The following is a 23,473-nucleotide window of genomic DNA, read 5'->3' on the forward strand; positions in this document are numbered from 1 at the left end:
CCATACTACAAAATGGAAGGATGTGGTTACACTAGAAATTAGTGGTGAAAAAAGAAAAAAAACTAGGAGAGTGACTCACATTATTAGTGATAAACAGTGCGGTATCAGCATAGGAATGAATATACTGGAACATAACAGCCTAGAAATAAACCCACGTATACCAAATAAATTTCAGAGCTTAAATACTGAAGTCGGGTTGTCCAAGTCTTTAACTGTGGACTCTGGACAAGTTGCTTCGCCATTCTGTGCCTCAGTTTCCCCACTGAGGGATGATCGAGTAACATGGGAATGATAATAACAGTGTCCACCTCATTGGGTTATTGTGAGAAACAGATGAGGTAAGTCATGTTAGCACTGTGCCTGGCACGCAGTAAGCAACTGGCAAATGTTAGCTATTGTTAATTATTGTTTTGTTACTGTTTCAAATCATTAGGGGAAATGACACATCACTCGTAACTAGTGTTGAGAAAATTGGGTGGCCATTTAGAATAAAAGGATTTTGACCATTTGAGCTTATACTATATATGCCAAAATAAAACCCGGACAGGTTAAAGGCTCAAATAGCAACCTAAAAAAATTAGAACAAAATGTAAGTGAATGCCTACCTAAAATATTTATCTAAAGCAGGTGAGAATTTTCTAAGCATTATTTACTAATGCACAAACCATAATGCTAACTGCTGGGAACTACTGTGGCTCCTACCACAAAGCCACCTCTTAAAAGATTTTGCCTGGCCTTGACTTCAAGTTATCATCGACTACACTTTGCAAAGCCTATCTTCCTTCTACAAAGTTCCATGTTCTTTGCTCATCTCCAGCCTGCTTTCTCTTCACCATTTCTCAAAGACCACTTGCAGTGGTCCACTGGCTCATGTGAAAACTGTATGAACCTGCATTATAGAATGTGCTTCATCCAGGTCAGAAGACTTTATGTGAAGCAGTTAGCTCTTCTCTTGCTTTGAAATGTCCCCTCACAAACCAACAGGACAGAAGCAAAGTAGGAGTGTATGAACCTGACTTTCTCTTGACCATCCACCAGCAGGACATCATTTACCCTAAGCCACATGCCTGCCCAACTACTCCTTACCCTACACAAAAGTATTGGACAATCATCTTTTTTGTTCTGCATAACATGACTTGGGTTCTGGCTCCAGGCATGGTTCTTGCTGGTATGCATCTCTTGGTCTACTTTGTGCATGTAGTCTGTGAAAATCTGAGTCCATCCAATCCAAAGTGTTCACAGTGTAGCCACACAAGATTTCTTTAGGGACTTCCCGCCGTTAATTCCTCACTGAGAACATTTACGGCTGACCAATTTGTATTACATTTTTTAAAGTTCTGCCATCCTCTGGTTACCCTCCCTTCCACGGTTAAAAATATCATGCTTATTCTTCTTCTGAATCACTTGTAGAATATTCTATCAGAAACTGAAGTGAGTGAGTCATGTGTTATATCACAGATTTGCAGTGACTCAACCTTGACAGAGTAAATCCATTAGGCTAAACTCCACCATTCTCTTCAGGGTGGCTCCCTGAGGAGGTACAGTGTTCAGGAGGAATGACAGGCCTTCTCTGGGCTTATCTTCAACTCTTGCACTAATGCAGATATCACAGGTGCTGAGGAGCAAGTTAGAAAGACCCTGTGCCTACTCTCAGGCTCTGGGACAGCTTGAAAACTGCCTATGGATGTGGACATTTTTTTCATGAATTTACACAAGCAGGGCCATTTCCTGAAAGCAATAATTCTGTTCTCCAAAAGGTACAAATAATTAGCACCATGACTTCTGTTTGGCATGTGAAATTCCTGTCTGCTATTCTAGGGTCTCCTCACTTGAATTCCCTGCAGAGGAGGAGACGGCGAAGGAGATCAAAGTAGAAGATTAATTTAGAGATAAGTAACACCTGATGAATCAGCAACTTTTTAAAAATTCGTTTTCGGGGCGCCTGGGTGGCTTGGTCGGTTAAGCGTCCAACTTCGGCTCAGGTCATGATCTCACGGTCCGTGAGTTCAAGCCCCGCATCGGGCTCTGTGCTGACCGCTCAGAGCCTGGAGCCTGTTTCGGATTCTGTGTTTCTCTCTCTCTCTCCCTCCCCTGTTCATGCTCTGTCTCTCTCTGTCTCAAAAATAAATAAACGTTAAAAAAAATTTTTTTTTTTTTAATTCATTTTCTACTGCAGCTTCCAAATTACCGTAAACTTAGCAGCTGGCCCCAATTCATTAGCTCGTACTTCTGTAGGCCAGAAGCTCAGGCACATTGTGACTGGGTCCTGTGCTCAGTGTCTTCCAAGGCTGAAATCAATGTGTCAGGTGGTCTGCCTTTCCCTCTGGAGCCTCTGGGGAAGAACCTGCTTCCAAATTCCTTGCAGCTGCAGGACTGAGGTCCCCATATTCTTACTGGCTATCAACCATTGGCGGCTCAGCTCCTATGGGCCACCCACATTTCTGCCATGTGGTTCCCTCCATCTTCAAAGACGGCAGGAGAAACCCTTATGTCAGATCCATCTCTCCCTTTGAATCTCCAATCTCCCCTGTTTCTGACCCCTAGATCCAGACTGAAAGGGCTCATGTGAAGGTCAGGTCCATCTGGATAATCTATTTGGGATCTTAATTACATCTTCAAATCCTTTCATGGCAACACTGAGAATAGCCTTTGAATGAGTAAATGAGAGAAGGTGGGTGTCCAGCAGTGGCCACATTATAATTCTGCCTACCACAATTATGCAGGTTTAAAATATGCATGTGTGTGTGTGTGTGTGTGTGTGTGTGTGTGTATACGTACATGTGTGTAGCATATACAAACATAAACATACACGCTAGGATTAGATCTTAAGGTAACTCTTCCCTGGCTTATTTAAGTATTACACTTCCTATGCTTCATTTTTCATCAGACTATGCGGCTGGCTCACCAGTAATCATCCAACCCAATGGGTTCCAGGCACTGCTCCACTCTTCAAACGTGTTCCCTCAGGGTATGAAATCTAGTATGAAAGGACAAGTGCACCAGTTTCTCTAAAGTATGGCAGAATGGCTAAGGAGAGGGAGAGGAAGAGGGAAGAAGGGAGAGAGAGAGAGGGTGTTCCTGCCTGTTGAGTAAATTTTAAGAAGCTTCAGGGAGGAGACAGCATTTGATTTTAATCTTGATGAATAGGTGGGATTGTAACAAACTCGTGAGCAAAGATTACAGGAAGGTTATAGGGCAATCCAGGTGGAAATAAGCAAGTAACCGTATGAGCAAAGACACTGAGGAAAATAAGCAAGGGCCGTAACCAGAGAAGAGCTAGCACATCATTTTGAATGGAGAAGGAGAGATGCAACTAGAAGGGCATGCTGGTGTCCAAGTGAGGCCTTAGAAACCAGTCTAAAATGTAATGGAGAACCATGGAAGAACCATCAGGGGAAATAGGAAAATCAGAGCCACAGTTTGGACAGATGAGTCAGGCATGTAGGCTGGAGTGAAGAAGAAAACCCTGGGGTGCCTGGGTGTCTCAATCAGTTAAGTGTCCGACTTTGGCTCAGGTCATGATCTCATGGTCCAGAAGTTCAAGACCTGCTTCGGGCTCTGTGCTGACAGCTCAGAGCCTAGAGCCTGCTTCGGATTCTGTGTCTCCTTCTCTCTCTGCTCCTCCCCGACTCACTCACTCTCTCTCTCTCTCTCTCTCTCTCTCTCTCTCTCAAAAATAAACATTAAAAAAAATTTTTTTAAAAAAAGAAGGAAACTATGAACACCATGATGGAAGAGGAGAAAGGAGGCTTTGCCCACTGTCTGTGCTACAGATAATAAAGGCCTATGCACAAGGGGACGAATCCAGAAATGAGACCAGCGCACCCTAGGCGTAAAATGTGGCTGAAAGGGAAAGGGTCACTAATGACTCAGGGGTTTCATGCCTATGACTGAAGAGTGTTCTGTGATTACAGTGTGTGATCATCTCCCATATATCAAATGACTTTGCTTTGTGACTCAGGAAATCACAGACTCAGTACTTTGTGGCTGGAAGGGATCAGAAAGATTGTGGTAAGAGGCAGCTGAGAACCTGCCAAGTTAAATACTATTGCAAAGGCCCTCAGCTGATTAGTAGCAAGGCTCAAGCAAGGAAGCCCAGGCCTCCCCATTTCCCATCAAACCAACTGCTGGTTCCCTGCTAATCACAAAGCCCTTTTAGGAGCAATCTGCGTCAGGTAAGTAGCATAATTTGTCACTGGGCAAAGGCAAGAATGGGGCCATTGCTCGGCAAATGAACTGGAACAAGTTCAGGACTAATCTGGATCCTGCAAATTATTTTGTAAGATGGCAGTCTCCAACATTTTTGCGAAAGGGGACTGCCAAAGGTGTGTGACGGTACAGGTAATGTTTGTACAATATAGAGTAGAATTGCCTTCAGAATTTCAATATTACACTGGGTTTTCTATTATCTCCAGAGCCTCCCAGTAGTTTGATTTCAAAGGTTTGAACCCTCTTTCAACACTGGTTTTTAAGTTGAGAGGGGGTAAAAAGGTACCACCAAAAGCCACGTAGACATGTTCCAAAGCAAAATCCTCCCTGTTAAGTTAATCACAGTAGAATGACTATAGCCAGCTCTTTGGCCATTTCTTCCACCCAGTTTGAGTTTGCTAATCATATCAAACAGCTGCTGAAAGCCGTGGATTCTGGAAGCTATTTCTATGTCCAGGAGGCCTGCACATCTCCATTCTTCTGATAAAAGCACCTTTTTTCTTTGTGGGAACTCTATTCCCATCCTTATAGCCTTAGGGAATGGATTGGCTGCAAAATGTCCAAATGTTGAAATACGTGGCTATTTCTTGTGGCTTTCATTTAAATTCCATGACAGGGGTGGGAATGCAAGCTGGTGCAGCCACTCTGGAAAACACTATGGAGGTTCCTCAAAAAACTAAAAACAGAACTACCCTACAACCCAGCAATTGCACTACTAGGTATTTATCCAAGGGATACAGGTATGCTGTTTCGAAGGGACACATACACCCCAATGTTTATAGCAGTGCTATCAACAATAGCCAAAGTATGGAAAGAGCCCAAATGTCCATCGATGGATGAATGGATAAAGAAGATGTATATATAAATACATACACACACACATACATACAGTGGAGTATTACTCGGCAATCAAAAAGAATGAAATCTTGCCATTTGCAACTACGTGGATGGAACTGGAGGGTGTTATGCAAAGTGAAATTAGTCAGAGAAAGACAAAAATCATATGACTTCACTCATATGAGGACTTTAAGAGAGAAAACAGATGAACATAAGGGAAAGGAAACAAAAATAACATAAAAACAGGGAGGGGGACAAAGCATAAGAGACTCATAAATATGGAGAACAAACTGAGGGTTGCTGGAGGGGTTGTGGGAGGGAGGATGGGCTAAATGGGTAAGGGGCATTAAGGAATCTACTCTTGAAATCACTGTTGCACTATATGCTAATTTGGATGTAAATTAAAAAAATAAAAAAAAATAATTCCAAGACAGGGAGCTTAGCCCATCTACACACAGAAGTGTAACAACACACATCTTTGTTAAGAAAGACCCTCACTAATTATGCTAAGTGAGATAAGTCAGACATAGAAAGACAAATATTATACGATCATATTTATATGTGAAATCTAAAAAGGGAGAACTCATAGAAATAGAGAGTAGAATGGTAGTTGCCAGGGTCAGGGGGGTGGGGAGAAATGGGGTGATGTTGGCCAGAGTACAAACTTCCAGTTATAAAATGAATAAGTACTAGGGATCTAATGTACAACATGGCAACTATAATTAACAATACTGTATTAAATACTTGAAAGCTGCTGAGAGAGTAGATCTTAAATGTTCACACACAACACAAATATACATGGTAATCATGGGAGCTGATGGAGGTGTTAACTAACTTCATTGTGGTAATCATTTTGCAATATAGATCAAGTCACCACCTTAAATTCAATGTTATATGTAAATTATATCTCAAGAGAGTAGAGGGGGGTGGGGCACAAAGACCCTCGCTGCCTGGCAACCACAATCCAATGGTCTGGTAATGCGCCTTGCCCAGTAAAAAAGCCATGTCCTCTGCTCTTTTTGAAGCTGGTGTCAGTAGAGATTAAAAAGATGGGAAATAAGATTAGAAGACAAGCAGACAAATGAAGGAAGTCTAATTCTCCAGGTCCCTTCCCATCATTTCCTGCTAAGCACCCTCTACTGACAAGGTAACAAATCCCCCATTGTGAAGTGCCCCGAGCTGGAGTCCTCCTGGAAGCAGAGTTCTGCAGGCACTTCCTTACCACCCCAGCCTATTGTTTTATGCTGCTCTGAGGTAACTGACAGGATGCAAGGGGTTAAACTGATACTCCAAGCTAAAAGCAAAATTCCTCAGGGTGTTGCTAGGACTCATAAACCGCAAAGAAAAAAGGTCCAGATACAAAGGTCATAAACTTGACAGGATTTCTGGTATTAAGCAACAAACTAATGGAATTCCTAGGAATCAAATCCACTGGCTGGCTGCCTGTTGGTTTAAAGAAATGTACTGCCAGGGAAATCCCAAGTCTGGCAACCAAGGAGCTGTGATTGCTCAAGCCCTGAGGCAGTTCTCCCACCTGGACAACTGCCCGTGGGAGGAAGAAGGTTTAAGCTACACAGCACCCAGCTGCTACATCTCTTGTGTCTGTACAGCTCTGGAGGAAAGGGACAAGGGTACTCACTCTCCCATCGGGCAGACCCAGGAAAAGACTGAGGCAGCCCATCTAACCGACCAGGCGGCTCACTCTGCTGCCAGGGCAGGGGATGCCAGTTTTTCCCATCCAGCAGGATGTGGTCGCTGTTATGGGCGCCCAGACCACTGCACAGCCTTTTATCTTTTCCTCCTTTCTAAATGAAAGTGCTTATTGCGCTTATTCAGTTTCCCCTTTCACATTATAACCTGCGGTTTGAGGATGCTTACATTGGGCATTTAGTCATAGATTGCTAACAGATCGCGAGAGGTCCCCCTGGATTTGATCAAGAGGGATGGACCATCCTCAGGAATCCTGGTCTTGGAGCTGGATGCAGTAACAGACCCACACACAGTTGTCGTCCAATAGAATTCTACTTGTGGTTGTATAGAGGATAATTCTTCCATCATGGAGGGGGTTTTTCTTAAAAGTATACATGAGGGGGTTTTTCTTAAAAGTATACATGTAAGTGTGTGCACATGCGAAGCAGCTAAATGGCTCAAAGCAGTGGACTGTTTTGCTCTTTGTATTGGTCTATCAACATGTTTCTGCGTGCCTCTTTTCCTGATGGGGGTCGTGTCCACCTCTCAGTGCAATCCGAGTGTCGCTGTCAATCACACTGATCTGCCCCCAACCAGCCACACGAATAAGCCCAAAATCCAAGGTAGGCTGTTCATAGTACATAGCACTCTAGGAGGTGGTACCAGTCTCCCACGGACAGGCACTTAATCTAGGAGAAAGGGTTCTTCCCCTGAATTGAAAAACTTTCTGTTCCCACTGGAGTTGCTAAACTGGGCAGCTGGTGCCCATCCCTCTCCATCACATGGCTTATTGTAGAAGGAAATGAAGCCAACCCATCCTTAGAAACAGAAAGCAGAGGGGTTCCTGGGTGGCTCAGTCAGTTAAGCGTCCAACTTTGGCTCAGGTCATGATCTCACAGTTCATGAGTTCGAGCCCCGCGTGGAACTCTGTGCTGACAGCTCAGAGCCTGAAGCCTACTTTAGATTCTATGTCTCCTTCTCTCTCTGCCCCTCCCTTGCTCGTGCTCTGTCTCTCAAAAATGAATAAATGTTAAAAGAAAGAAAGAGAGAGAGAGAGAGAGAGAGAGAGAGAGAGAGAGAAAGAAAGAAAGAAAGAAAGAAAGAAAGAAAGAAAGAAAGAAAGAAAGAAAGAAAGAAAGAAAGAAAAAGAAACAGCAGAGACAGAGGCAGAGTGTGCCACTCCTGGTGTCAAGTCCCAAGTGTCAGTTTCTGGAGTCCTGGTGCCCTTGTAGGTTTGGGTCCATAAGCTCCCACCCCCATCCTTTTCAGCTATGGTCTTTTGCTTAAACTAGTATGAGATGGGTTTCTGTCACCTTTAACAATTTAAAAAGAAATCTCATTAACATAACTCGATGCTGCAGGCTGGAGGGGAGAAATAAGGACAGGATGCTTAAGCAGAAAATGGTTTTACCTTTCACGTGAGCCCAAACTGCACAGGAGCATCTTCTCACCTATAAAGGAAAACACAGCAACACGTTTAACTAGGCAGCACATGACATCAGTTTAAATAATACATTTTAGCCCAGAAAATTTAATGTTCTATTTCTCTTAATTTGGATGAAAATATCTTTAAGGCCTCTTCTAGCTCTAACATAGCATACCTTAGCCATGTGACTACTAAGTATTCGAGGGACTGGCATAGGTAGCAGGGACAGAAATGACCCTGGGGATCAATTCTATAGCTTCTCGAAAGATCTCACAAAGCACACACTATGGGTAAAGGACAGAAATGGCAATGAGTTTCATTCCCCTGGCCAGCTCTGAGCAACTGGCATTGACTGCCTGTGAACTCTGTTGAGAAAGATTCCGAGGTCACATCCAGTTCAGCAAGATAGTGATGCATGTGATAGGCTAGGCTATGAGAAGCCCTGGCATATAATAATACTTCACCTCTCTAGAGAATACTTACCCGGCTGCCTCAGTTACCCAAACAGTAGCCAAGGGCCAGAAAGAGAACAAAATAACAACAACAATAGTAATAACATATGAAAGCTCATCCACGGTAGAGGAGACCCACAAACTCATTGGAATGAAATACCTTCTCTTCTCCCCCAGTTATTATGTGCATATTTGTCTGTTAGGAATGGCTGGGATTACTCTGCAAAACACTCCCCAGAGGAAACTAAATAGCAGGGGTTAGAGAAGGATCCCTCTAAGTTCAAAAGGAAATTCTCTTTCAAGTGACAACCTTGGGCAATCTGGTTTTCTTAAAAATTGAAAAAATATATTTACACTGACAAATTCTGGGGAAAGCTCAAAATGGCCATAAGTTTTGAATGTGACTAATTTTGCCTTGATGCTAAGTGCATCTAGTGGAAAATAATATCCAATAATAACCAGTGAAAGGGATCTAACCTTAATAACCAGTAAGGCAGGTACTTGGGAATGGAGTATATTAAAGGAGAGAAATTGGTGGGGCCAGGTGAAGAAGGGAGCTCATTAAAACAGAATGTCATGACCAGATTTACATTTTACAAAACTCATTCTGGCAGCTATATGGATCAAGGAGACAGAGTAAGAGACAGGAAGATGAGTTAGAAAATTTGATGTTCAGGCAAGAGATGTCAAAGGCTAAACAGTGTTAATGAGGAAGGAGAGAAAAGGATGATTTTACACAGCATTATGGTGATAGAATAGATAGGATTTGATGATGCACTAGACAAGAAGATAAGGAGGCAGGAGGCAAGAATTATTCCTCCATTTCTATCTTAGCAACTGGGTGCATGGTGGTGCTAGTTACTGGGACAGATACACAGAGAACTGGGAGAACTGGAAAACACTTCCTGGTTTCAAATTTTACTCCAAAGCTATAGTAATCAAAACTGTGTGGTGCTGGCATAAAGACAGACACATAGACCAATACAGAATAGAGAGCCCAAAAAGAAGCTCTTGCATACATATCAAATAATTTTCAACAAGGGTGGCCAAGAACATTCAATGGGTAAAGGAAATCTTTTTGACAAATGGTGCCAAAGAAGATATACAGATCTTTTTAACAATTGGATTTAGCAATGATTTCTTGGATGTGACCCCAAAGGCATGGGCAACAAAAGAAAAAATAGACAAACTTGACTTCATCAAAATTAAGATCTTTTGAGGATGTGGAGAAAAAAACACTCATGCACTGTTAGCAGGATGCAAACTGGCGTGGCCACTGTGGAAAACTGTACGGAGGGCCCTCAAAAAATTAAAAATAGAACTACCATATGATCCAGTAATGCCACTATTGGGTATTTACCCAATGCATATGAAAACTGAATTGAAAAAAATACATGCACCCCTATGTTTATTGCAGCACTATATACAATAAGCAAGATATGGAAGCAATTCAAGTGTCCATCAATAGATGAATGGATAAAGATGTGTGTGTGTGTGTGTGTGTGTGTGTGTGTTGCTCAGCCATAAAAAAGAATGACAACTTGCCATTTGCAACAATATAGAGGGATCTAGAGAGTATAATGCTAAGTGAAATGAGGCAGAGAAGAGACAAAGAGGAAAAAAACTTCTAAATACAGAGAACTGGTTGATGCCCAAAGGTTGGTGGGTGGGTGAAATAAATGGGTGAAAAATGAAATAAATAAATGAAATACTGAGTTCACTTATCATGATGAGCACTGAATAATGCACTGAATTGTTGAATCACTATATTGTACACTTGAAATGTAACACTGTATATTAATTATACTGGAATAAAAAAAAGAAGCTTGTAACATTAAGAACTTTTGTGCATCAAAGGGCACTTATGACAGAGTAAAAAGGCCATCCATGGAATGGTAGAAAATATTTGCACATTGCAAATCTCATGAAGGATTAATATCCAGAATATATAGAGAACTCCTAAAACCCAACAACAAAGAAATAAATAACCTTTTTAAAAAATGGGTAAAGGGAGGCATATGGGTGACGCAGTTGGTTGAACATCCAAGTTTGGCTCAGGTCATGATCTCATGGTTCAGTTTGTGGGTTTGAACCCTGAGTTGGGCTCTCTGCTGTCAGCACAGAGCCCACTTTTGATCCTCTGTCCCTTCTCTCTCTCTGCCCCTCTCCTGCTCACACACGTGTGTGCATGTGTGCCCTCTCAAAAAGTAAACATTAAAAAAAATGGGCAAATGATTTGAATAACCATTTCCCCAAAGAAGATATAAAAGTTGTCAAAAGCATTTTGAAAAGATGCTCAACATCGCTAATCATTAGAAAAACAGAAGCCCAAACCACAATGAGACACCACCCCACATCCATTAGGAGGGCCATTATCAAAACAGAAAACAGCAGTTCTTGGGGAGGATGTAGAGAAAATGGAATAATTGTGTACTGTCGGTGAGAATGTAATATGGTGCCACTGCTGTGAGGCAGTTCTTCAAAAAAATACAAAGATAATTACCATATGACCCAACGATTCCAACTCTGGGTCAATGCCGAAAAAAATGGAGAGCAAGGACTCAAAGGAGATATTTGTACAGCATGTTCATAGCAGCCTTATTCAAAATAGCTCAAAGATGGAAGCAACCCAAGCATCTATCCACAGATGAATGGCTAAAATGTGGTGCATACATACAGTAGAATGTTAAAAAGGGAGGATGGGGTGCCTGGGTGGCTCAGTCGGTTGAGAGTCCGACTTCAGCTCAGGTCATGATCCCACGGTGGTGAGATCTGGTTCCCACTGGGCATGGAGCCTGCTTGAGATCCTCTCTCCCTCTGCCCTCTTCCCCACTCATGCTCATGCACGTGCACTCTCTCAAATTAAAAAAAAAATTGGGGCGCAGTCAGTTAAGCATCCAACTTCAGCTCAGGTCATGATCTCACAGTTTGTGGGTTCGAGCCCCACATCAGACTCTGTGTTGACAGCTCATAGCTTGGAGCCTTCTTCAGATTCTGTGTCTCCCTCTCTCTCTGCCCCTCCCCTGCTCGCACTTTGTCTCTCTCTCTCAAAACTAAACCTTAAAATATTTTTTCTAATTAAAAAAATAGAGTGTGTCTTGATCGTAAGTATGGGATGAACCTTATAGTCCAGGTGGCTCAGATGCATTAGTCAAGAGATGTTTCTATTGAGGTGCCTGGGTAGCTCAGTTGGTTGAACAGACAGCTTCAGCTCAGGGCATAATCTCACTGTTAGTGGGTTTGAGCCCCACATTGGGCTTTGCACTGACAGCAACGAGCCTGCTATGGATTCTCTCTTTCTCTCTCTCTCTCTCTGCACCCTTCCTCCACTCACACTTTCTCTCTCAAAATTAAACATTAAAAACCTTTTTAAAAAGGAGATGTTTCTAATAATATTAATACAATGTTTTTCTAATTTCCATCACCAATCTATGTGAATTTATCCCACTCTTCGAGTTCTCCTGGGACAACCCATCACAATGGCTCTTCCAGGAGAACTTCTACCCCGGCCCACTGATCCACCTCCTGCTTTCTGCCTATCCAACTCACTAGATTTATTCATTATACAATGACTACATAGTTCTAGGTCTCATGAAAGAACCACCACTGGAATAACAGTCTTTCTAAGGATGAGGAGAGGTGGGTATGGCCGAGGAAGCAATGGAAGGAGAAAATAGGGCAGTGCTGACGTTAATCTGCCTCTCCTTCCTGCTTCCAAGACAGAGTGAGGGGAGGCGGCAGCTTGGCAGGAGTACAAGGAAGTGACAGGGAAATCTAGATGTTCCTTTCTAACTAAGGCTTCAGCAGTGCAGTAGGATGAGGGCATTCCCGCAGCTTAAGAGGAAGAACCAAAACTAGGTCAGTCCAAGCATAAATCCAGCCAGGTCCTGCAGGAAGTTCAGAACATCAACCTCCTTAAAGGTTTCACCTGCCCGTCATTTATAAAGGCAAAGTAGTCAACACATTTTTATGGTTATTACATGCAGTGTCCATCTCAAATACCAGGAAAACAAATGTCCAAACATTTAACTTTCACATGAAGAAGAAAACAGAGAAGTCACAAGAGTTTTTAAAGAAGTATATACCTTATTCCATTCACTTGTGATTCGTAATATAATGCAGTAATCATTCCCTTTTCTCAAAGGTGCATTATAGTATTTCCCATAGTACAGCCTGTCCCCAATAGATATCTCCATGGCATCATCTGGGACATCTTTGGCCAGTAGTTCCGCAGCCACATATCCACTGGCATCAGAGGTGTTGCTAAAGAATGAGGTAGCCCCTTCAGAATCACAAAAAAAAGTGCTTTGGAGGGCCAGGGGAAGCACCAACACCTGGTAGGAACTGGAAATAAAAAGAAAATGTCTATCAGACCCTTGCTTCATTCATTTATTTATTCATATTTATTGAGCACCTGCTATGAGAGAAACACTCCTCTAGGCACTAGAGGCACATACAACACTGCACAAGAAAAAGTCCTTGCCCACAGCGGATCGACAGTCTGATGGCTCCAACAGGTAGGGCACTTCAGTTTGAACCTGTACTGCTAACGCCACATGACATGGGGTGAGGGATCTCAAGTTCTCACTGAGGATGGACGCCAAGTACATCCTCTAGAGCTGGGAGAAGTTGTTACAAGTATGGCCGCCCTGAGTGTGCAGGCCATAAAGCCGATCTAATCAATGCTCTCCACGTGGGCAAATAAAGCCCAGCTGGGCCAAGGGTTCAGCAGTCACATGGAGGCTGGCCGCCTACAAGAGTTAATGGGCTAAGTCTGCAAAAAGGCTCTAATCACATGGCAACCTGAAACGGAACTCATGTGATCTGCATTCCCTCCGGTTCACAGACTGATACCAAAGTTCATGTGAAATAAATGAGAAGGAAGGAGTGCAAAGTCACCATGAGTTAGTCCAGCCTGACAATATCCTGAAATAGCCTGAAAGGGACAATGTCATATGTGCATTGTGGAACTGTTCCCTAAGTGTGGACAAAGAGGCACACCAGCAATCTACTCTCCTTTTGTGTGTGTTTATTATGGTTTATCCCACCAAATTCAAAACCTGTCGGTGAAAGGAGGTGTCAGCATAAAAACGCACTGAGAATGAATCACGACTTCTTTTTTGTTCCCAATCTTCAGTCCTTATCTCCTGCCTCTAGTATAGCACATGTTTGAACACCTGCTTTCCCGATCAGGCTTAAGAGCAGGGATTTAAATGATTGACACTTATATCCTTGCAAATCCTTACACAGTTCTTTGGCTGTGATTGACTCCCCACTAACATTTCTTGAGTTGAAATTTCAGTAAAGAGGAAAAATATGCATCAGTACCGAATATGATTGGGGTCATTTCCAAACCATTAGGCCACATGATCTATTTTACCAATAAATATACACTACCTGCTCCACATTCCTAAACGCCCTACCTCTTCCTTCCTAAAAGTCCATGGGTCACTACGTTAAGAAAAGGGAGCCCCCCCACCATAGTAGGTGTTGGACTTGGAAAATCTCCACCCCAAAAACCCTACGTGTCCCAGAGTCCTGATTTCCACAGTGTCTGGGCTCACTTTCCAGCAAAGGGCTTTCTCCAAAAGGTACAAAGTAAAGCCTGCAGGGCAGTGAGCTGTCATCACCACCACTGTAAACATTTACTAAGAATCCACTCCCTACAAGGGAACACTTGTAACAACACAGTTTCCTGGAGACCTGAAGACATTCCTACGAATCATGGCTGCAGGTAAGAAAGTAAATAGTGCGGCAGCTCCATGCTGCCCACAAGCTCCTCTTCAAGTCCACCTTGTCTTTCCATGTAGATAGTGGTGTTCAAGTGCAACTTCAAGGCATACCTTTGGTTCTGGACATTGTCCATTAGAGGCACCAGTCATGGGGCATAAAGCAGTCTTCCCCAGTTAACATGATCATAATCAGCTGAGTTGCTTGATAATTATACAAATTTCCAGCCCCTATCCCAGACCTACTGAATCGAAATCTCCAAGAGTCAAGTGCGAGAATTTGCACTGCTGATAAAGCACCCCTAGGCGATTTCTAGAAGTTGGCAAGTGTGGGAGACACTAGCATTAAGAGAACCCGGGAACAGGCTGTATCATCTGTCCAAGATCACCAAGCTAAGGAGGAAGCCATGGTCCCAGAGCCCAGCTCCACCAAGTGCCCCAAGCCACTGCCCTACCCCCAATGATGCACAAAGCAGACTCAGGCCTGTCTCACACACTGGCAAAGCTGCTGCTCCAGCTCAAACCAGGTACTCAGGGAGAGGAAATCACCCCACTTGCCTTCTGGTAATTAACCCTGATGACGTTAGGGAAGCAGTTGTGGCTGTTTGGAACATGACTGTTCTGGAAAGACTTCTCCCCTCTTTCTCACCGCCACCCCCCCCCCCCCCTTGAATGACTCACAGATCTCCACTTCCTGTTTTGGAGGCACTGGAGAGCACATTAGCCACAAAGATAGACTGTCATTTGGCTTTTCTTTTTGCCTTACGTAACTATTTGGCCTACATATTACATTTACTCTTGCAAGTTCTCTCAGACAGTGATATCATAACTTCTGTTCTCCTTATAGCAACAGAATTGCAGTGCCTTCCAGTAACTTGTCAGAAACAGAACAATGTGGGCAATAGCCATCCCAGGAAAGACCTTTAAGAATTTGCTGCACTTAAACTAATGGAAAGACAGGAAAAGCCTAAGTTTCATTATATATGGACACACAGATTGGGACACCTGGGTGGCTCAGTCAGTTAAGCAACCAACTCTTGATCTTGGTTCAGGTCACGATCTCACAGTTTGTGTGTTTGAGCCCTACATCAGGCTCTGCGCTGGCCGTGTAGAGCCTGCTTGGGATTCTCTATCTCCCTCTCTCTCTGCCCCTCTCCCAGTCATGCTCACTCTCTCTCTCAAAATAAATTAATAAACATTTTTTAAAAATAAAGATAAATGGGGGCGCCTGGGTGGCTCAGTCAGTTAAGCGTCCAACTTCAGCTCAGGTCATGATATCACGGTTCGTGGGTTCAAGCCCCGCATCGAGCTCTGTGCTGACAGTTCAGAGCCTGGAGCCTGTTTCGGATTCTGTGTCTCCCTCTCTCTCTGCCCCTCCCCTACTCACGCTCTGTCTCTCTCTGTCTCAAAAATAAATAAACATTAAAAAAAATTTTTTTAAATAAAAAAAATAAAGATAAATGGACACACAAATAATAGATCCAGACTTTCTTTTAACTTTATAATATCTCACATTTATTTTCACCTTGATTGTACTGAAGGGTCATTAGACTAACAGGTCAAGACTGACATAAGACAATGAAGGTTAGGTCAAGGATGGCAAGGTTATTGCCACGTCCTTGCCTTATTCCTGTGAGAGAGTTGCTTATCTCTCCAGGGAAACCTCTATCTTCCTTTCTAAAAAAAAAAAAAAAAAAAAGGGAATAATTCTACTTTCTTAATCCAACCATGACCCTCTAAATAAAATGCCTAATGGAAGACAATGTAGTTCTCCACCTGAGGTGGATTAATTCCATCCTAATGCAATCTGGAATCCCAGAAGCAGTTATTAACTACCCAGTGCCTTGCCCTTAACTCAATATGTGATTGAATTAAGAGAGTTATCCAAATGACCCTTTCAGAAGCCACTACCCATACCCAAAGATCATCCTTAAATAAAGAAAAACATACTCTGTCTTTGGTAAATGAAATGATGCTCTTGATCCATCATCACGAAGAGATGTATGTGAAGATATGAGTGCAAAGGATCACACCTGATACGTCACACTCAACCAATGCTTGTCCACTGACCAAAGGAATGGATTTAATTATTGAGCTAAGCTGCCCAAATGCTTGTTTCTGGCTCCTCAGAAGTCTCTCTATTCATTTGGAAGGGCCCTGGTTGGAGTTAAAGACCCAGTCTGTGCCCAAGGAATCAAAAATAAAAGGCCCCGGGGCACCTGCATGGCCGACTCTCGGTTTAAGCTCAGGACATGATCAGTTCGTGAGTTCAAGCCCCACATCTGGCTCCATACTGACAATACAGAGCCTGCTTGAGATTCTCTCTTTCCCTCTCTCTCGCTCTCTGCCCCTCCCATGCACTCACTCACTCTCTCAAAATAAAACAAACTTAAAAAAAAAAAAGTTTAAAACAATAAATGAATAAGAGGCCCTGCCTATACTACCCTAATAATTTGAGTGCAGCACCTAAAGAGAGATCTCCTCAATGAAACCAAAGTTTCCAAAACTCTCTATGAGGATCCCCGGACAACCATGGAGAAGGGGGCACTGCTCACCTGATCGGTCCATTTTTCTCCTTGGCTTTCCTCAGTCTCAGACGTGGTAGAGGCTTTCCATGCACTGTGACAAAGTCTACTTCTGGAAGGGGAGGCTCTGAAAACAAGTCGAAAAGAGGAAAAGGGTGTGATCAGAACAAATGGAAGCATGACCAAAGTGGTCCTAATGGGGGCCATCAAAAGGAAAGTTCAAATGTAAGGACTGATGAGCATTTTCTGACATATGCTATAACACGGATGAATCTTGAAAACATGACACTAAATGAAATAAGCCAGACTTAGACATTGTATGATCCCTCCTACATGCAATATCTAGAACAGACAAATTCATAGAAGCAGAAGTAGATTGGAAGTTGCTAAGGACTGAGGGGTGGGTAGGCAAGGGGGAGTTAATTGTGTAATGATCAACAGAATTTCTGTCTGGGGTGATGAAAAGATTGTAGAAATAGATAGTGGTGATGATTTACAATATCATGAATGTACTTAATTCTGTGCCAGAAAACGGTTACAATGGTACATTTTATGTTATATATTTTACCACAATAAAGTTTAAAAAAAAATAAGCAATTCCCCACTGCTGACAGGGTGGATACAGTGGGCCTTACAGTTAACTTGGTGGACAAGTTCCAGATATGCTGGGGAAAACCAGCATATCAGACTTCTAGATCCTTCCCAATCACAGAACATTCTGTCCTTCTTTTGTTCTCTCCAGCAACCAGGTTTCCCAAATAGACTTTCCACTGGGAGGGGACTATGTTGGCTGACACCAGTGTTCTAGTATCTAACTGATAGCTACATTCACAGTATGAAGGCACCGGCCGCCATTGTGCCTTGTGGGTAACACAGCTGAGATGCACTGGGCACTAACTAAATGTACTAGCTGTTTTCTGCACAGGCCTCATCTCATATGATCTTCTCAACACTCCTATCAAGTGGATGAGATTTATAGAGGGAGAAAGGAAGAAAGACAAAGAATAAAATATGAATGCCCCCCCTCCCAACCCTGGCCTAGAACTCTGTTACAGTGAAAGTGAGGAGTAGGAGGCCAAAATAAACACTCAAGACTCTATTTACCCAATCAGAAAATAGACTTGGGGTAGAAATTTCCAATCCAAATTATAATAAAAACTTAGACCTTCCTAGAGAGATTTTAAAGCACTATCATGAGGGGCGCCTGGATGGTTCAGTCAGTTAAGCGTCCGACTTTGGCTCAGGTCATGATCTCACAGTTCACGAGTTCAAGACATTGGGTTCTGCGCTGACATCTTGAAGCCTGGAGCCTGCTTCAGATTCTGTGTCTCCCTCTCTCTCTGCCCCTCCCCTGTTCATGCTCTGTCTCTCTCTGTCTCAAAAATAAATAAACGTTAAAAAAAAACTAAAAAAAAAAAGCTCTAACAAATATGTCATTTATACATCATCAATCAACACCTTTATTAGCTACCTTTATACATCACGTACCATGGGAGGCTGGAAGAAACAGCCATGGAAGACACAGTTTCTGCTCTCCAGGAGTTCAGACTCTAATAGTGGAGACGGTTTCAGAAACAGGTAGTGCTCAGAACCATGAGAAAGTTATACACAGGGTGTTGTAGAAGGTGCAGAGGAAGGACACCTGAACAAGGGCAGGGGGCGCCGAGACCACAGAATGCAGAAATACATGTATACAGGGGCAGGAGGTGGGAGAGAGGGCAGAGACAGAACTGCAGCCCCACCAGTAGTTCAGTGTAGCTGAAAGGTTGAGCCCCGGTCTGGTAGGCAACAAAGTGGGAGGTGTGGGTAGAGGTCAGATCTGAGGTCCTGGCAATAGAATGAAGTCATTTACAGATTTCTTAGCAGATGTGTATTTTAGAAAGACAATTTAGGGACAGCTGAGTGCCTCAGATTGTTAAGCATCCAACTCCTGACTTCACCTCAGGTCATGATCTCAGAGTTGTGAGATCAAACCCCAAGTCAGGCTCTGAGCTGAAGGTGGAGCCTACTTGGGATTCTCTCTCTCCCTCTGCCCCTCCCCTGCTCATGGTCTGTCTCTCCCCCAAAATAAATAAATAAATAAATAATAAATAAATAAATAAATACATACATACATACATACATACATACATACATACATACATACATAAATATTTTAAAAAAATATATTAGGGTACCTGGGTAGCTCAGTCAGTTAAACATCTGACTCTTGGTTTCAACTCTGGTCATATCTCATGGGTTTCCTGAGTTCAAGCCCTCGTGTTGGGCTCCACACTGACAGTGCAGAGCCTGCTTGGGATTCTCTGTCTCCCTCTCTCTCTTCCCCTCCCCCATTTGTGCTGTCTCTATCTCTCTCAAAGCAAGTAAACGTTAAAAAAAAAAAAAAAAAGAAATACAATGTAGACAGCTGGTTGAAGGAGGAACTGAAAAAGATCCAAAGTACCAGTTGTCCAAAACCTTGTCAAGATGTGCCTGAGGTCTGAAGCAAGTGACAGCACTGAGAATGGAGAAGAGGGGGCAGGTGGAAGAGACACTCAGGGAAAGAGAGAACAGAACGTGGTGGAAGATAAGGAAGAGGGAAGAATCTGGGCTTTGGTTTTGACAACTGAGTCAGCAGTGATGTCATGCAAGGTCTGGAAGAGAAGTTCAGAAGCAGCTCGCTGACATGCTTGTGGAATTGTCCAGCGGGCAGTTAGAATGCAGGTCCAGACTTCACAGTCAGCCGTCGGTAGCTCCCCGGGGTGATGGGGTAAATGCACCTCAGCACCGACCACTAGGATCCCCAGGCATCTGATACCAAGTGGAAGAGTGAGAGCCCCAGTAACTTTTATTAAACAGTGCTAAATCTAGAATTCCTTCCAAAGTCACCTAGATATGGCCACATAAATTACATTTCCATAAGCCTGTGGGATTGCTAGGGACCCTGGAAGGTGACCTGGAACAGCCCCTGCTTACACAGTCAGGGTCTCACAAAAGGCCTTGGAGGTCTACGCTGTTTCCAAGAGGTGTGTGTTCCAAAGAGATTCCGAAACTCACGCCCCTGAGGAAGACGACCGCCAGGTTCCCGCAGCCGCGATGGGGAGAGGAGGCTGAGGTTTGAAAAGCCTTGGCCAGGTCCTCCAGGGTAATGTGCCCCTTCCAATCTGAGAATTTCTGCCCTCAGCCCTTCACGCTAACATTGAAATGCCCTCTCATTTGTGATGTCCTGTTGTCACAGTAAAGCAAGTGCTTTTTATCACACATTTCCTGTTTTCAGCCCAGAGGGGGATGAACTGTTCACTCTCTGAGAACCTCCTCGGGCTCTTTTAAACTTTTCCTCTGTTTGCTCTTCTCTGATTAATAATTCCAGTTACTCTAGTCTTTTGGTTCACCTCTTAAGACTGCCCAGTTTTGCCCCGTCCTCGGTACAAGCAGAACAAAGTGCTAGCTCAGCTGGGAGAAGGCAGGCCCACAGAAGGAGCTGGAAAGCCACCCCTGACTGTTTCATGCTACACTGCCCTTTGCTAGTTTCATGCCTGCAGTTAGTTCTAAATGTGCCACTGCCATCCGGCCAATTCCATCCACATGTGACTTCCAGACTGCTTTCTGTTCCAAGACCTTCCCCACCTTCTATTTTAAATAGGCTACTTTTTTTTCACTCATGTAAAAGCTTGAACTTCATTAGGCGAGTTGCTTGCCTCATTTCAAGGTTAAGTAATCTTAACTTCCAGCCATGTTTTCCGAGGTGCTATTCCCAGTCCCGCGCCCCACCCCACCCCCCGGCCCCAGCTGCTGTCCTGGGTAGATGTGCTTTTCTTTACATTAGCCTCATTACTGATTTAAATCAAATCAGACCCAAGGCCAGAAATGGGTCATGTCTGGGCTGGAGAGTGTAGTTCTTCCACCCAGGGTATGTAAGATGGGGGAAGGCCCCAGAAGCAAATGACAAAGGAAAATATGGGGACTGCCATGTGAGAAAACTCTGGAGAGTAAGGAGAAAAGCAGTGAAGGAGAACTTTCCCTATAAAAAATTAAATATAGCATAAAATTACAATAATTGAAATAGTATGGTACAAGCCCAGGACAAGCAAAGGAATGGAAGAAACTAGACAGTCTAAAAAGAGATCCAAACAAATAAATGAGAAAATAGTGCATGGCACAGACAGTCTTTCTAAAGGTAGTATGGGGGACCCCTGGGTGGTCAGTTGGTTAAGTGTCCAACTTCAGTTCAGGTCATATTCTCATGGCTTGTGAGTTTGAACCCCACATCAGGCTCAGTGCTGACAGCTCGGAGCCTGGAGCCTGCCTCTAATTCTGTTTGTTTCTCTCTCTGCCCCTCTCCCTCTCGTGCTCTCTCTAAAAAATAAATATTAAAAAAATAATAATAATGTAAGAATTAAAAAAAAAAAAAGGTGGTGGGAAACTGGCTTATCAGTTAGGGGGAAAAAATACCCTGTAAATTTAGCCTTATACTATATATCAATTCCAAATGGGTCTAAGTTTAAAGGCAAAAAGCAAAACTATCAAGAAGCATCAGAGGGATGGCTCAGTCAGTAGAGCATTTGACCCTTGATCTTGGGGTTGTGAGTTCAAGCCCTACATTGGGCACAGAGATTACTTTAAAAAAAAAAAAAAGACGACGACGAAGCATTAGACAATATTAGAGAATAAGAATTGATCTAATTTCAGGGTGGGGGAAGGTTTTTCTTGGCATGACCAGAGGCAGAAACTATAAAAGAATCAATAGAATTTATTACATGAAATTTTTAAATGTCTAAAATGTTAAAAAAGAATACTGACAAGAAAAATAAACAGTAAACAACCCAGGAGGTGGGTTATAATATGTATAACAAAAGGTTAATATCATTAATGTAGGCAAACTATTAAAATCAGTAAGAGAAGGGGCGCCTGGGTGGCACAGTCGGTTAAGCGTCCGACTTCAGCCAGGTCACGATCTCGCGGTCCGTGAGTTCGAGCCCCGCGTCAGGCTCTGGGCTGATGGCTCAGAGCCTGGAGCCTGTTTCTGATTCTGTGTCTCCCTCTCTCTCTGCCCCTCCCCCATTCATGCTCTGTCTCTCTCTGTCCCAAAAAATAAATAAACGTTGAAAAAAAAAATTTTTTTTTAAATAAAAAAATAAAATCAGTAAGAGAAAGGAAGTAATATAAGTGAAAATGTGTTAAAATTCCTCTAAAACACACCAACATGAATAAAAAGAACGGAAAAGAAAATTGAATCTGTGCCAAAACTAAAGCCCCAACTTTATGCTATAAATTTCAAGTAAATACAAGGAAATGACACACATAAATAAATACATACAAAGACACCGCGTTGGTTCTTTTTGAATCCTTAGCACCTCCCCAGCAGATCACACTGCACACTTGGGGAGGCATGATCAACTGAAACTGACAGCAGTAGAAACAATGGTAGCTTGCACCATAAGTCAGCAGCCATTACAAGGCTGGCTACATTCCCCCTATTGATGAAGTTGTGAGACTTGGCCTTCCGGGGAGAAGGAACAATCTTCTCTTCATCTTTACATCCCCCGCTTCAGCACTTAGCACAGGTCTTTGTACATAACCAGTCAATAAATATTTGCTGGGCTAAATTGTTAAATCACCCCATGCCCCTCCCACACTCTTCCACCACACACAGAAACTCTGGTTTTTAGGCTTCTGATGTAAAGAAATGTTCTCATTCATATTTTGTAAAAGCTAACGCTAATACAAGAAAATAACACACCCAGCCTATTTTCCTCTGCGGTGTATCATCTTGTCTCCATGGGGCCTAGGTCAGGGTGTGGATGCTTTCAGTGAGGGGAACTGGGAGATAACCATCCCCACATAGCCATTCACTTGGAGGTTTGGGATTTAGATCTGCTAGAAAGTAGCTGGGAGAGTTCGGGGGATGAGAGAATAGGTGGCCCATGGAGGTACGGAAGGGCCATACCTTCCTTCTGGTCTAACGTTACATACCCAGATGTCAAAGAACTTGTGCCCATGAAAGACTCTCAGAGAGTCCGGACAAACACAGGAACAGCTGGGATGAAGGCCAGTCCCTCTCCGGACCTCTACTGCAGCTTCTGCCCCCTGGGAGCGAGGGGGACCAGCAGGAATAAGTGTGGTACCCTGGAAACAGCCCAAGGAAATAGGGTTCTCAGAGGACACAGGGGTGCACTGTCCTTGGGAAGTCTATGGGTAGCCAACCACGGACGAGAAGCCTCTGGCAGAAGAACTCACCAGACTTGGTCCTGTACAGTGCTTTCTGGGGACACCCAATAGGAAGAGAGGAGATATCAGACGTGGGGGCTGTGGCTTCTAGTCCTGTGGGGGAATCAGAGCTACCCTGACTAGACCTCTCCATTCTCTCCATTAAAGGGACAGTCTGCTCATGCTCAGGACATACCTATGTTTTTGATTGCTTTCCTGAATATCTGAAAAAAGTACATTCTCTTTTTTTCTTTTCCCGAATGCAGGCAGAGATGGGAAATTTCCCATATTAGTTTCCAGCCTTGGTACTAAAGGGCACCTTGGGAAGGAATGGTTTCCTTGACATCCTTTCTTCCCTTTTCTCCTCCAGCATTCTTGATTCTATAATAAATATTCAACCTCAAATTATCACCGTGTTGT

General features: G+C 43.3%; 1 protein-coding gene across 17 annotated transcripts in view; it reads right to left on the reverse strand.

Annotated features, from left to right (window-relative positions):
* SUSD1 (sushi domain containing 1) overlaps positions 1-23,473 on the reverse strand; it is a 282,880-nt gene that overhangs the window by 157,531 nt on the left and 101,876 nt on the right. For all 17 annotated transcript variants that reach the window (XM_045043333.1, XM_045043335.1, XM_045043334.1 and 14 more), the window contains 3 exons: positions 16,898-16,994; positions 12,699-12,957; positions 8,147-8,186 (listed from right to left, as the gene is read on the reverse strand). In XM_045043333.1, the coding sequence (XP_044899268.1) occupies positions 8,147-8,186; positions 12,699-12,957; positions 16,898-16,994 (396 nt within the window). The remainder of the gene's footprint in view (positions 1-8,146; positions 8,187-12,698; positions 12,958-16,897; positions 16,995-23,473) is intronic.

This window comes from Felis catus, chromosome D4 (assembly GCF_018350175.1).
Source record: "Felis catus isolate Fca126 chromosome D4, F.catus_Fca126_mat1.0, whole genome shotgun sequence".
Classification (NCBI taxonomy): Eukaryota; Metazoa; Chordata; class Mammalia; order Carnivora; family Felidae; genus Felis; species Felis catus.